Raw genomic sequence first — 12,483 nt, 5'->3', positions numbered from 1 at the left:
GTACGTTCGTGGGTAATTACGGCTTAATGTGTTAGTTTTGTGAGAACGTGCAATGAGCAAGATCGCGGAAGAAAAGATTTTACGTTAGGTCGGATGGAAAAAAAATTGCCAAATATCAGGTAATTTTCTTAGTGGCTTAATATTAGCATCTTATTATATTAGAATTGAATAAGCTACAAAACTGCATCTCGAAAAAATTCTTAGAAAAAAGTTCACAAAAATTACAAGCAATAAAAAATCGTCATCCGATGACATGTTTACGTCTGCACGCTACGAATTTACAATACCATAGTGTACCTATACAAGTGTGTTCACTAAGCGATAAACGTCAAAACTACAAACAGCCTCGCTCACCTGATGCAAATCTCAGGTCTAGAGTTGTATTTTTTGTACGTAAGAGTACTTCAAGCTAAGTTGCATTTGATAGTTTAATAAAACTTTGTAGTATTTACAGATGAAATAGTTGCATATATTTCCGCGGAAATAAGAATACTGGAAGATTTGTAGCCTGCAACAATGCGGAAACATACGGAAAGCAAAATTTATAATATATAAATTAAATTAGAGTCAAAATATAAAGCGCCACACGTTTTTCATAGCTAAGGAATTGACCTCCAGATTCTTGTGTTACACAAATATAGTGAAATTTTGTAAAGAAATTACAATTAAAAAGTTTTTCACAAAAATTTGAAAACTCTACGTTTTCTCTGCTTTTTGCACTTAAAGGTGTAACCCTCCGTAATAAATTAAACTTTTAATGAAAATCAATAACTTTGAACAGAACACAAATATAGTGAACTTTTGTACAGAAATTACAATTAAAAAGTTTTTCACAATAATTTGAAAAACTCTACGTTTTCTTTGCTTTTTGCACTTAAAGGAGTAACCCTCCGTAATAAATTAAACTTTTAATGAAAATCAATAACTCTGAACAGAACACTTTTCGCCATGATATAAAATGCTGTGGAACAGGAGCAACACTTTTGTGACTACATAAACTCTGTTTCAATCTTTGAGGTCTCTGCACAGAACCCTAATTGACCGTTTTCAACCGAAACAACAATGGCAACCCAGATTTTTCCGCTATGCTCACTTAAGCGAGTGCCTGTCAGAAAGAAGTCAACACACTTGTACTTGTACACTACCCTGCAAAAACGCTCCACGTCATTTTACTAGTCATTTTACGATCATTGTGACTTTCTGCAGCGGTTATATTCATAGTCACGTTTGCATGGGCGTGATTAACTTTTGTGACCAAATTTTCCGTTTCGTTCCTATTAATGTGATCGTGCATTCCGCTCCCACTTATAGGATGTGAGCATAGCACTGTGCTGCTCACACACGTCACAATGCTCGTCAAATGGCGGTCATTTTTCCGTCATTTCACTCTACATTTTCGAGTCATTTGACAATCAATTTTACTGCGGTTTTACCATTTATATAACCGCCATATAACGTGAATTTTACCTGCAGATTTACTTTACCTGAAGCAGCCATATGAATAAAATATGAACCAAAAAAATTTAATTTTCAATATTTATTATTTTCAATATTATTATATATGTACATGAAATTGGAACTTATATTAATACAGTTCATACAAAAAAGAAGTAAGTACTTTAATAATAAATAAACTCGCATTATTGGTTTTTGTTTTCCAATTGAAATCTTTTCCAAGCGAACAGAAAATAATTTTAAGCTTTAGAAAAAAATCCAATTATTTGAATCAATTTAAAACTTAAAGCTAAGTAGAAATTCAGATAAGATTTACTCTTTTTTTCAGATCGAGAATATTCAAAGGTGTCGTGGAATCCGATTGCTGTCGTAATTGAATTTGAAAGTAATAAAGTAAAGTATGAACTTAAAAATGTAGGACTAGTGATTGAGTCTTATTATTGTTCTAAATCTTATCATTCAATTCCAACAGCAATCGGATCACGACATACCTTATTATATATTTACATGAAATTGTAACTTAAATTAATAAGTTGATATAAAGAAAAGTAATTATTTTAATAACAAATAAACTCGCATTATTGGTTTTTGTTTTCCAATTGAAATCTTTTCCAAGCGAACAGAAAATAATTTTAAGCTTTAGAAAAAAATCCAATTATTTGAATCAATTTAAAACTTAAAGCTAAGTAGAAATTCAGATTAGATTTACTATTTTTTTTTTTCAGATCGAGAATATTCAAAGGTGTCGTGGAATCCGATTGCTGTCGTAATTGAATTTGAAAGTAATAAAGAAAAGTATGAACTTAAAAATGTAGGACTAGTGATTGAGTCTTATTATTGTTCTAAATCTTATCATTCAATTCCAACAGCAATCGGATCACGACATACCTTATTATATATTTACATGAAATTGTAACTTAAATTAATAAGTTGATATAAAGAAAAGTAATTATTTTAATAACAAATAAACTCGCATTATTGGTTTTTGTTTTCCAATTGAAATTTTTTCCAAGCGAACAGAAAATAATTTTAAGCTTTACAAAAAAATCCAATTATTTGAATCAATTTAAAACTTAAAGCTAAGTAGAAATTCAGATAAGATTTACTCTTTTTTCAGATCGAGAATATTCAAAGGTGTCGTGGAATCCGATTGCTGTCGTAATTGAATTTGAAAGTAATAAAGTAAAGTATGAACTTAAAAATGTAGGACTAGTGATTGAGTCTTATTATTGTTCTAAATCTTATCATTCAATTCCAACAGCAATCGGATCACGACATACCTTATTATATATTTACATGAAATTGTAACTTAAATTAATACAGTTCATATAAAAACGAAGTAAGTATGTACTTTAATAATAACATAAAAAATATATTAATTGCTTTGAGCTATATTGCTGCAGCGTCGTCTAAGTGGCCAGCACTGTAGCAAAATATTGTTATATTACATTATATTATATTCATAATAATTCAATGCTCATAAAGCTTAAGCGTTTTTTGTTTTAAATTTACTGTCAAATTAAAATTTTAATAAATTTCACACTTCAAACGCAGCCGCAACAGCCTACACTAAACCAGTAAAAAAATACATAATCCTTTTTCATGTTCAATCAAAAATTGTTTAAGCTCTCGCTGCGGCAGTCAAACGTTCTTTATCTATACTGCGCCGTCGTCTTGTTGGTCAATTGCGCGCCGCAATAGCCATTGGTGGGAATTGACATTCATCATAAAGTAGCGAAGGCACGGTCCTGCGTAAGCACATCGCTGACCTGTGTTGGCAAAAGATATGATGATACTGTCTTCGATAGTTAGTCGGAACAGCCGCTACTCGGCGAAGTAGAGATGACCGTTGTGTCGGTGGCAGCAGTTACAACAGCAGTTTCTGACTTTGCATCATCCGCAAAGTGTGATGAATGCTTCTCTGCCTTTTCCAATTGCCTGGCGGAAGCAATTTTTGCTACTTGTAAAGCTAAAGCTGTAATGCAAATAAATAAATGGGTTAAAATGGTTTTCGTATGTTATTCAATAACTCACCGTCTAATGCTATCATCACAGCCTTCTCATCGATTTTGAATATGTGTACTGTTTCAGTATTCAGACCCAGTTCGTTTGGTGCATTATTTTCGATTTGATGTAACATTTTCAAGTCTCGTATATCATGAATATCTAAACTATCCGTTAGGCTCGTTCGATTCATTCGTATACTGTGTATATTTGAGCCGTAGACGCAATGGCAGATATTTTGATTCTTTTTGAAGTGTAACATTTGTAAACAGTTGGGTTTCTCTGCTGTCACCATCACCCCTTAGGGAGCTATTGAAGAAACGCTCGACCAAGATAATATGTTGCGATTTGCGCGCATAGATATCTTCCACCTTGTCACAGTTATTGATGGACAAAATGCGAAAGTCATCTTTACCATCCAATACGGAAATTGAACTGTAGAGGAAGAAACAATTTATAAAATTTAATAAAATCAAAAATAATAGTTGTGCTAAAAAGGGGTAAAGTATTGTATGTTAAAGTATGGCAAAGTCTCAGCGGCTTTTTCCTGGTGAGTGAATGATAAATACCATAGATTGTTGCAGCAGATAACTTTAAATTTGGATTAGCGATAGACACCTCGTAGGTTTTGTGATGGCTGGTGCGGTTTTCGCAGTTCTGTGTGTTTTACGTTTTACTATTTTTTTTTTTTGTAGGTAACGCCTCTGTTTACATCTGTTGTGACTTTGGATTACGTATTTTCGGAGGTCGTCCGCAAACTTTATCCTGCCCTTTAACTTAAAAATTTCTGCAAAACACGATCACACGAGTCACAAATAAATAAACGAACGTCAAACTTTTTCGAGATTGGATGCCCTAAACCGACTTTTAAACCATTTTTTCTTAATAATACTACTTCGTTACAAAATTCTTCCATAAAATCATTTACGTTAAGGGGTTTTTGTTTCCCTGAGAAGCAGGCAATAGTAAAAAGGGGTTCTTTTGGAAAATCTGCGATTGACCCAAGAATCGGCCACAAAACTTTTTTTGAGCTATTAAACACGTTCAATCCGTCTATTCCAACATCTATTAAAACCTCGTCTTTTTCATTCAAACATGGAAACGATTTAGATTTAAAATACGCTTGAATACCAAAATACGCGAACTCTCCACCCGAAATATTTTTTACAACCAAATTACTTATGCTTGTCTGGAACAAAGTTTGTGCGCACAAAGGAAATTCATTGTAGCCCATTTTGTTTAATGCTACAAGTATTTTACTTATATGCGATTGACAAATGTTGCATTCCATTGCCCATGATTTTAATATTTTGAACTTGGTATCCAAACTTGGACGAAATTCGTTTTCATTTTCTGAGCAGGGGTCTGAATCAGAAAATGAAAAGGAATTTTCTGGGCAATAATTTGGCGTAATGGCGAAAGCTCCGCTCTTTTCACTTTCCATCTCAGCAAATGAACATAAACGCTTATAATTTTCCGCGCTTTGCTCACACTCTTTCTTTTGTTTGCTCACTTCATTATAAACTGAACGCTTCATATTGTATATTTCCGTTTACTAACCAGTTGTATATTTTGAATTATAAATGATTCCTATATGTCACCAATAACGAAAGAGATACTAAAAAGAAAAAGGGAACAGAAGACAATTATTTCAAATTGTCGTTAAAAGAAAAAGACTGAAAAAAATGTGTATGCCTAGATCACGTTGAACTATGGGAAAGTAAGTATTAGCTTTAAAAGAGTCAATTTACTATAAGGTTCATTACTTTTTTTTTTAACTTCTACATATCAAAGCTACCTTCGCCACCAGAAAGAGTTACTATCGTCTCCTACGCCGATGACTGTACAATAATGGCCACAGGCCCGCAGATCGATGAGCTGCAACAGAATAAACGGCTACCTCCCTGATCTCTCCAGTTTTTTCGCCTCGCGAAACCTTGCATTATCAGCAAATAAATCCTCTGCGACCTTATTTACAACATGGACGTCACAAATGTTGACCATTTTGAACATCCACGTCGATGGCACTACGCTACCGACTGTCCTACACCCCAAAATCTTGGGTGTGACGCTTGATCAGGATCTATATTTTGGTGACCTTGCAGCCGCAATTGTACCGAAAATCCAGAGCCGTAATAAAATCCTCAAATCTTTTGCTGGCAGGACTTGGGGAAAAGATAAAGAAACGCTCATTACTACTTACAAAGCAGTTGGCCAGCCGATTACGTGCTACGCGTCACCCATATGGTCGCCAAGCCTAAAAATTACCCACTGGAAGAAACTACAGGCCTGCCAAAATACTGCTCTCAGAATCGCCACGGGCTGTCTTCTTATGTCCCCAGAACACCATCTACATAATGAGAACTCAGCCGTATGAAGCCAAAAAACACAAGCAGGTCCTCAGCGAACTCCATAAACAGGCGTCGGACCTTTATGCCGGGAATTGCCCGGGGAATCCAGTACTTAAAGAAAATTATCCCAAACTCGCGGAAGAGGAACGCATACTCCTCAGGGAAACGCGTGTCACTCTTGCTCAACTTCGTTCTGGATGCTGTAACAGGTTAAACTCTTACCTATCCACAATCAACCCCGACATACAAAATGTATGCCCCGCTTGCAATGTGTCCCCACATGGCACCAACCATTTCTTTAATTGTAATGTGGAACCAACGCCTCTAACACCCCTCACATTATGGTCCACCCGTGTTGAAACGGCAAGTTTCCTTGGACTCCTGTTAGAGGATATTGATGACAATTTGTGACTGGTCGCACCTATTGAATGGGGCGAAGCACTGCTACAAAAACATATAGTTTTCATATCACTAGTGATTTAATTGTCAGAAATTTTTGCTAATGCGATAGTTGAACAAATGTGCATATAACTCAATGCTTGTAGGGTACAATGTTCTGATAACTGATGAAACTCACACTGTTGGGGAACGGACCTAAAATAATTGAACTTTCAATTTGACATTTTCATATAATCAAAGTTCGAAGTCAGCTGCTTTATATTATATTATATTGCAATACAGTTGAAAAGCAAGAAACAGCATAGGAGTAGCTGAAAATTAAAAAAAAAGTTGAAATGGCTTCTAAAAAAAAGATTAAATTGATGCTTCCGCCCGTACCTTGTCATCGGAAAGAATGTAGCGCATTATTCGGTGATCATCGGAAACTTTGAAACAAATAATTCTGTGGAAATCAGAAGACATGTATGTATATTATCATGGATACTATACTGCGCTTCTAATAAGAGGAAAATATGAATGTGAACAAAATCCTAGTATACCTAAATGTAGTGCGCTACCTACGCTAATAGACAAACTGCCCGAACTAAAGAATAATTTTTTATGTGAATGCCTCATTTGAGTATGAAATTCAAAAATCACCAAATGATACCAGACCAAAAGTACAATGCAATTGGAGTATATGTCGTAGGTTGATTGAGCACATTCAGACACATTCAAACAGAAAGTTTGTGGCATGCCACAATTGTGGTGAAATTTTCCGTACTAAAACTACACTGTTTGATCACCTACGTAGACAACCGGAAAATAATAGTAAGTTTATATACATATAAAGTTTACTGGGAGTGTACCATACAATGTTCCTAACGAAATTATGTATATCTGTAGCAACCTTTTGATGTTTGCAGAAGAGGAAACTAGCTACACATAACATGAATGTGATATTTAAGCTCATTAACTAAGATCTGTTCAAAGTCCGCCAATACTGTTTTTCATATCCTAGAGCACATGGGTTCATAGAAATGTGCTAAGTTATGAAGTCTAGCCGTTTATGGATTGCCACAGATATGTATGGGTCACCAAACATTTCACATTGGTTTTATTTACAGCGCATGAATTTCAATGCAATCAGTGCTTCGAGTATTTTGCAACGGAAAAGTTACTACGTTCACATTTCTTAATGTATATTGCGCTGGCAACCTGAAGGGTTGCACTACACAGCCCCTTGAATCCGGTATTTTAGTCGCCTCTTACGACAGGCATACTTACCGCGGGTATATTCTGAAGCCCTAACCCGCTTGGTGACCCAGAGCCTCCTCATATGATGTTGTCAATGTACATACTTTTACACCATATAACAGGACGGGTACGATAAGCGACTTGCAGAGGACGATCTTGGTTTGTCAAAAGAGGACTTTACATGCAATCACCTACTCAGTGCAAAGTTGGAAAAGGTTATATCAAATCAGTGGAATGGAATATCACCCTATCTCGGTTGCCGTTTCGAAAACATCAGAAATTGAATTGAAATTTGAAATTGGGCGTTATACAACATTTCTGCGATAGGACGTTTTCGAAACGACGCGTCTTGACATCAGTAATAATAATCCGAAGGCGGAAAATTAAAATTTTAACTCGTTCAAAAGATATTAACGAAAAACCGAAAAAAGACCCACGGGTACCTCCGAAACCGGGGGTGGGATCCATAGTATTTCTGCGCAGAACACCTTTCTGCGTTGGCGGCCTTCGGTCGCGCTTATAAAAAATAACCCTGGGCTACGCCATGCCAAGTCCGAGTGTGTGGTATAACCGTGGCTACCGCCACGGTGATGCACAATTTTTTTTGTGGGTACAACACAACAACAACCACATGAAAATCGCCAACTTCAACTGCAAATATCTCCGGACAGAGATGAAATTTTTCTTTTCCGCCTTCGGATTATTGTTCTCGAGATTAATACGCGACACCCTCTCGATATTTTTGGTAGCGTATTAGCAGTCGACCCCTCAACTAGACTATTACCGTATACTCAATATATTAACACATAAATTAAGTGAAACTGGGCGCGAGGAGCAGAGTTAGCAAATTGGAAATGACATCACTTTATAGTTATAAGAAAAAATGTATGAAATTACCATTTTCTTAGGCAAGATATTATTTAACACCCGGTACAGCTTGAGATTAGAATTAATGAAATATCATCTCTAGTTGGAACTGCACTAACGATTCTTGACTTTACAGTTTACAATTGGGTTGAAGTGAAGACGAAAATGTGGGCGTTAAATTTAGGTAAACCAGTCACAGTTCCCCCACTCAATGAGGCCATGACAATAGAGCTAGGAGCTAGTTTGCTTGGAGAGGCGATTATATTTGTGATAGGCGCTGTAGTGCTGATATTTGAATCCCGATAAACGAGAGAAAATAATAAAAATTATATCTTTTTATTATTCCTCAGTCAATCCAATAATGAAGCTAAAAAGCAAGAACAGTTCAGGCAGGAAAAAGTAGAGCTTGCATTAACACTGGCTGAAATGGGTTTCCGCTTAGAGCGGCAAGACGCAGAAATAAGAGAGATGACTAGAGCGCTGGCCGATTTAGGTAAGTGTAAAAAAATAATCCTTTTTCAATTGTAGTATTGTGTGTTAATTTTGCTTCCATGTATAAAATAATTTTCATTAACTCGTGTTGTATAATTTTTAATTTAGCTGATATTTTTTTTTAATTGGCACTGAACAGTTTAGACGATTTTGGCCTGTACCAACAAATACACGTTTCTCTTTCGTTATTACCGTTGGCTCTTAGTAGCACTAAGGGGAGGAAATGGTTTTACAATACCTCAGCATGTTCTCTGTTTGAAGAAGTGGTTTCTAATCCTTGGTGTGACTCGCAATCAAGATACCACTTTATGGCTCAGAAGTTTCAATGTGATCCTATTAATAAATCCTTCCCGAGTTGGTCGGGCTTTTACCTTAATGTTACTTGTTACCCAAACGTGCTGTATGTATATCGGGTACAACCCCATAAACATCGGTAATACTCCTCAAAACCCGTACTCTCTTATATTATGTCGAAGTGGCTGGAGCTTCATCTTGCACATTGGTGGTCCAATTTGAGTACTTCAAATAAAAATTAAATGATGTCCACAAATTTAGTTTGGTGTTGTTGTTGTAGCGATAAGGTTTCTCCCCTTGACCCGCTGGGGTCATTGTTATTTATAATAATTCGTGTTATTGATATTGAAATTGTTTTAGATAATAAACTCAATTCACCAAAGATGCGTAATCCATTTTTGATGAAACACAATACCACAGAGCGATGCAGTCCTAATATGAGTCCGCGTCGCGGTAGTAGCACGTCAAATGTGTTGTTACAACATAATAATTTATCGAACAGAAATCGGGCAGTAGCTGTCCATGCACAATCACAAGTAGACAATCAAATGAAATCACGTTTAGCCAGCAGTTCGATGCATGTTGCAACACCAGACACTGGCTCTCAATAATTGCACTATGGAAGAAAGTGTCCACAATGCAGGGCGGCAGCACAACCGCTGATAGTGCTACACAAGCTCCGAGTGATGATGCCTCCAGCATTGTCGAGCGCCAAGTCAGTTCAGCGGCAGCGACAACAACGATTGATAACAGCTCGACAGCGGCAGTAAACGATTTGGCTAAGACATGCACTATGCTGACCAGTCAGGTATATGTACGCCTAACCAAAAACATGCGGAGAATATTTTCTGCACTGGAGGCATTTGGCAAAATTTTCATGGCATCCGTGTATTCTAAAACTGTTTACTTACCGGAATATTTGATTTTTAAGTGGTACTTCTTCACTGGGTCCCTCCGCAGAATTTTTTTTAATTAATTTGTAAATTTTCCCACCGCTGAGCTGATGCGCACTTGAAATCAAAATTGGAATTAGAAGAAATAAAGTCGAAGAAATAAAATGGCGCGCAACTACGCCTGACAATTTTCAAATTTCACCATCTATATGCATATAATGTGAGAAAAAGAGTGAGATAATAAATATAAAATAAATATTTCATCATGCTATTTCATTTTCTGAATTCTATGTTCCGAATTCTCACACGTACACTGGGTGTGTTTGTGGCTGTCAAAAAAATCAAGTGAATGTGTGCGTTTTTGGTCACACGATTTTTGCAGGGTATGTTCAATACAAATGACGCTTGATGCTTTCTGCTTGTGTGGTGGCCGGGCAAGCGACAATCACCCGAAACGCACACAACTACACGTTGCTATGGTACCCATCAAGCAAATTTTGTGCGTTGCCCGGCAGCTTAAAGCCGGAGTCATTGGTGCCGTATATCGTATCGCTGTATCCGTATCCCTAACGTAATCAGCTGTTTATCGTTACGATGGTAAACCAAAACCCAATTGGTTGGCTACGATACGGTTACGACCTTAGCGGCACCAATAATCGATTGCATTGATTCTCATAAGGTTGGTCGAATCAGTTGTTAAAAGGTTACCGATACGGTTACCGATAAAGCACCAATGTCTCCAGTTTAACTTCGCGAATGACATGGTCAATGCGGAAAATGTTCCCCAGTAAACATCAATAAAACAGTTAGGGTTCTTCACATACAAGCAAAAGGCCGACGTCTAAACGTACTCGAAAACATTGAAATCTACAAACATCAAACATTCGACGGTAGAATAATAAACAAACAGATAAATACAATTTCTGACACAATATTTGAGCCATTAAAATTTGTTTACAAGAAACAAAGTAATCACCCAGACACAACAGACAAACACACAACAACAAATAAACGCAAAACAATAAACGCACCAAAGCAACAAACCCACAAAGAAGATCAAATGACTAGAATTACTGACTTTTACCTGCCTCAGTCAGCCACACAAATCGATCAGTAAAAACCACCCTCGGTTCTGAATGAACACACAGCACATACACATATGTAAATATACGACAATACCTGCTGATGTACCTACGAACTTTAAATACAAGACAAACGACAACAACTGATCAGAACGAAACTCGACACTGATGATGGCACAACGCCGAAACCGGTTTGCCTCGAAACCAAATTTGACAAGGGATGATGGAAAATCGTTCCAAAATACATCATAGTAAAGTACTATTTTTTCGCTTAAAAAAGTAAAAATTTAATTCTCCATTTTTTGAAATTAGCTTCCAAAATAGGTACGAAGTTTCGAAATTGGAACCTTCTAAATATATTCTTTTACTATTTTAAAACAACCTAAACAAACATGGGTGTGCAAAAATGTCATTTCTCTATTTTTCTAAGTTAGGCTACAAAAACTATGTATCGGCACTCGAAGTTCGAAATTGGAATCTTTTTTTCTTCATTCAAAGTTTAAAAGTATGACAGGCCGAAAAAAATCGTAAACCTATTTTTTTGCGAAGATCTGAATTCAAAATCGCAAAACACAAACATTAAAATGTCCATTTTGGATGCTAATTTCGAAAAACGGGTGAATCAGTTTTTGACTTATGTCTCAGTCTTAATAAAATATATTTGATCCAATATTCACATAAAAACTAATATTGCCCTTACTGTTGTTGTTTGTATTGTTGCATAGATAAAAGATTGTGTAAACGAAGGAAAGCAAGTGCAATTTGAAGGACACCTTAAAGAAGAGTAAGCAAGCTTTCGATTTCCGAATGTGGTTAAAGGTTGGCGCATCTTATAATTTAAATAACGGTCTTTCTCTACTGATTATTTACGTTCCTGAAAGAAACTTTTAGGTGGTTCGTTTTCAACCGAATACTGGAACAGGTATTTGCAGAGCTAGGGTGTTTTTCGCTTCTGTGAGCTGGCGGATAAATTGCTGGTTTAAATTCTCTGCGAATGCGTCGCTCAGGCTCTCCTTACTAGGTGGGAATATCACACTATCGCGGCTGACAGAGTTTTCTCAAAAACACTCTATCTCGATGTTCCCGTTGGAAATATCAACTCCTTTCCAAGATAGTTCTGCTCCAGGTCAAAATTCGAAATATTTCAGTTGGTACTTTATTCCACAGATTATATATGAAAGCCCATATAACAAAGCCAGACAACGCATAAAGCTTTCATATGGCGTTTCAATAAAGGCCTCCGTAGAAGAGTCGACTCGTCATCGTATCGTACTTGTAAAAAAAACAAATACCATACGAATGGGTTTCGCACGTATATTTTTAAATGGAGAACAGGTTAACCGCCAAAGCGCGAAAAAAACCGATCTAGTATTATTTACTAGGAAATTTAAGGTCCCTAATTGGACAAAA

The 12,483-nt window shown here is 36.4% G+C and overlaps 3 protein-coding genes across 7 annotated transcripts in view; 1 reads left to right on the top strand and 2 right to left on the bottom strand.

Annotated features, from left to right (window-relative positions):
• Dpck (Dephospho-CoA kinase) overlaps positions 1 to 12,483 on the bottom strand; it is a 435,691-nt gene that overhangs the window by 124,387 nt on the left and 298,821 nt on the right. The window lies entirely within an intron of this gene.
• Positions 2,575 to 10,127, bottom strand: LOC137246658 (WD repeat domain phosphoinositide-interacting protein 2-like). 2 transcript variants are annotated; one of them, XM_067777692.1, is made up of 3 exons: positions 10,010 to 10,127; positions 3,490 to 3,894; positions 2,575 to 3,430 (listed from the first exon to the last, which is right to left on the bottom strand). In XM_067777692.1, the coding sequence occupies exons 2-3, from the start codon at positions 3,752 to 3,754 to the stop codon at positions 3,264 to 3,266; spliced, it is 432 nt and encodes a 143-aa protein (XP_067633793.1). In that variant the 5' UTR covers positions 3,755 to 3,894; positions 10,010 to 10,127; the 3' UTR covers positions 2,575 to 3,263. The 2 variants fall into 2 exon arrangements, with proteins under 2 accessions (XP_067633793.1, XP_067633792.1); XM_067777691.1 differs by lacking the exon at positions 10,010 to 10,127 and adding an exon at positions 4,029 to 4,205.
• On the top strand, positions 6,164 to 10,165 carry LOC137246675 (uncharacterized). 4 transcript variants are annotated; one of them, XR_010951646.1, is made up of 3 exons: positions 6,235 to 7,019; positions 7,316 to 8,496; positions 8,663 to 9,218. XR_010951646.1 is itself a non-coding variant. In XM_067777702.1 (3 exons), the coding sequence occupies exons 2-3, from the start codon at positions 8,739 to 8,741 to the stop codon at positions 9,707 to 9,709; spliced, it is 318 nt and encodes a 105-aa protein (XP_067633803.1). In that variant the 5' UTR covers positions 6,292 to 7,019; positions 8,663 to 8,738; the 3' UTR covers positions 9,710 to 10,165. The 4 variants fall into 4 exon arrangements, 2 of the variants coding, with proteins under 2 accessions (XP_067633803.1, XP_067633799.1); XM_067777702.1 differs by lacking the exon at positions 7,316 to 8,496 and adding an exon at positions 9,459 to 10,165 and having other exon boundaries at positions 6,292 to 7,019; positions 8,663 to 8,805; XM_067777698.1 differs by lacking the exon at positions 6,235 to 7,019 and adding an exon at positions 9,459 to 10,165 and having other exon boundaries at positions 7,409 to 8,496; positions 8,663 to 8,805.

The sequence above is a fragment of the Eurosta solidaginis genome, chromosome 1 (assembly GCF_040869045.1).
Source record: "Eurosta solidaginis isolate ZX-2024a chromosome 1, ASM4086904v1, whole genome shotgun sequence".
Taxonomy (NCBI): domain Eukaryota; kingdom Metazoa; phylum Arthropoda; class Insecta; order Diptera; family Tephritidae; genus Eurosta; species Eurosta solidaginis.
Note: the sequence above shows the minus strand (reverse complement) of the source record. Positions and strands in the feature narration are given on the sequence as shown.

Bases quoted from the DNA above. Each gene is read 5' to 3' on its own strand.
- LOC137246658 (XM_067777692.1), bottom strand. From the start codon at position 3,754: ATGGTGACAGCAGAGAAACCCAACTGTTTACAAATGTTACACTTCAAA. The intron at 3,431-3,489 runs GTGAGTTATTGA...TTTGCATTACAG, and splicing joins TGTGATGATAGCATTAGACG to CTTTAGCTTTACAAGTAGCA.
- LOC137246675 (XM_067777702.1), top strand. From the start codon at position 8,739: ATGGGTTTCCGCTTAGAGCGGCAAGACGCAGAAATAAGAGAGATGACT. The intron at 8,806-9,458 runs GTAAGTGTAAAA...AAATTGTTTTAG, and splicing joins TAGAGCGCTGGCCGATTTAG to ATAATAAACTCAATTCACCA.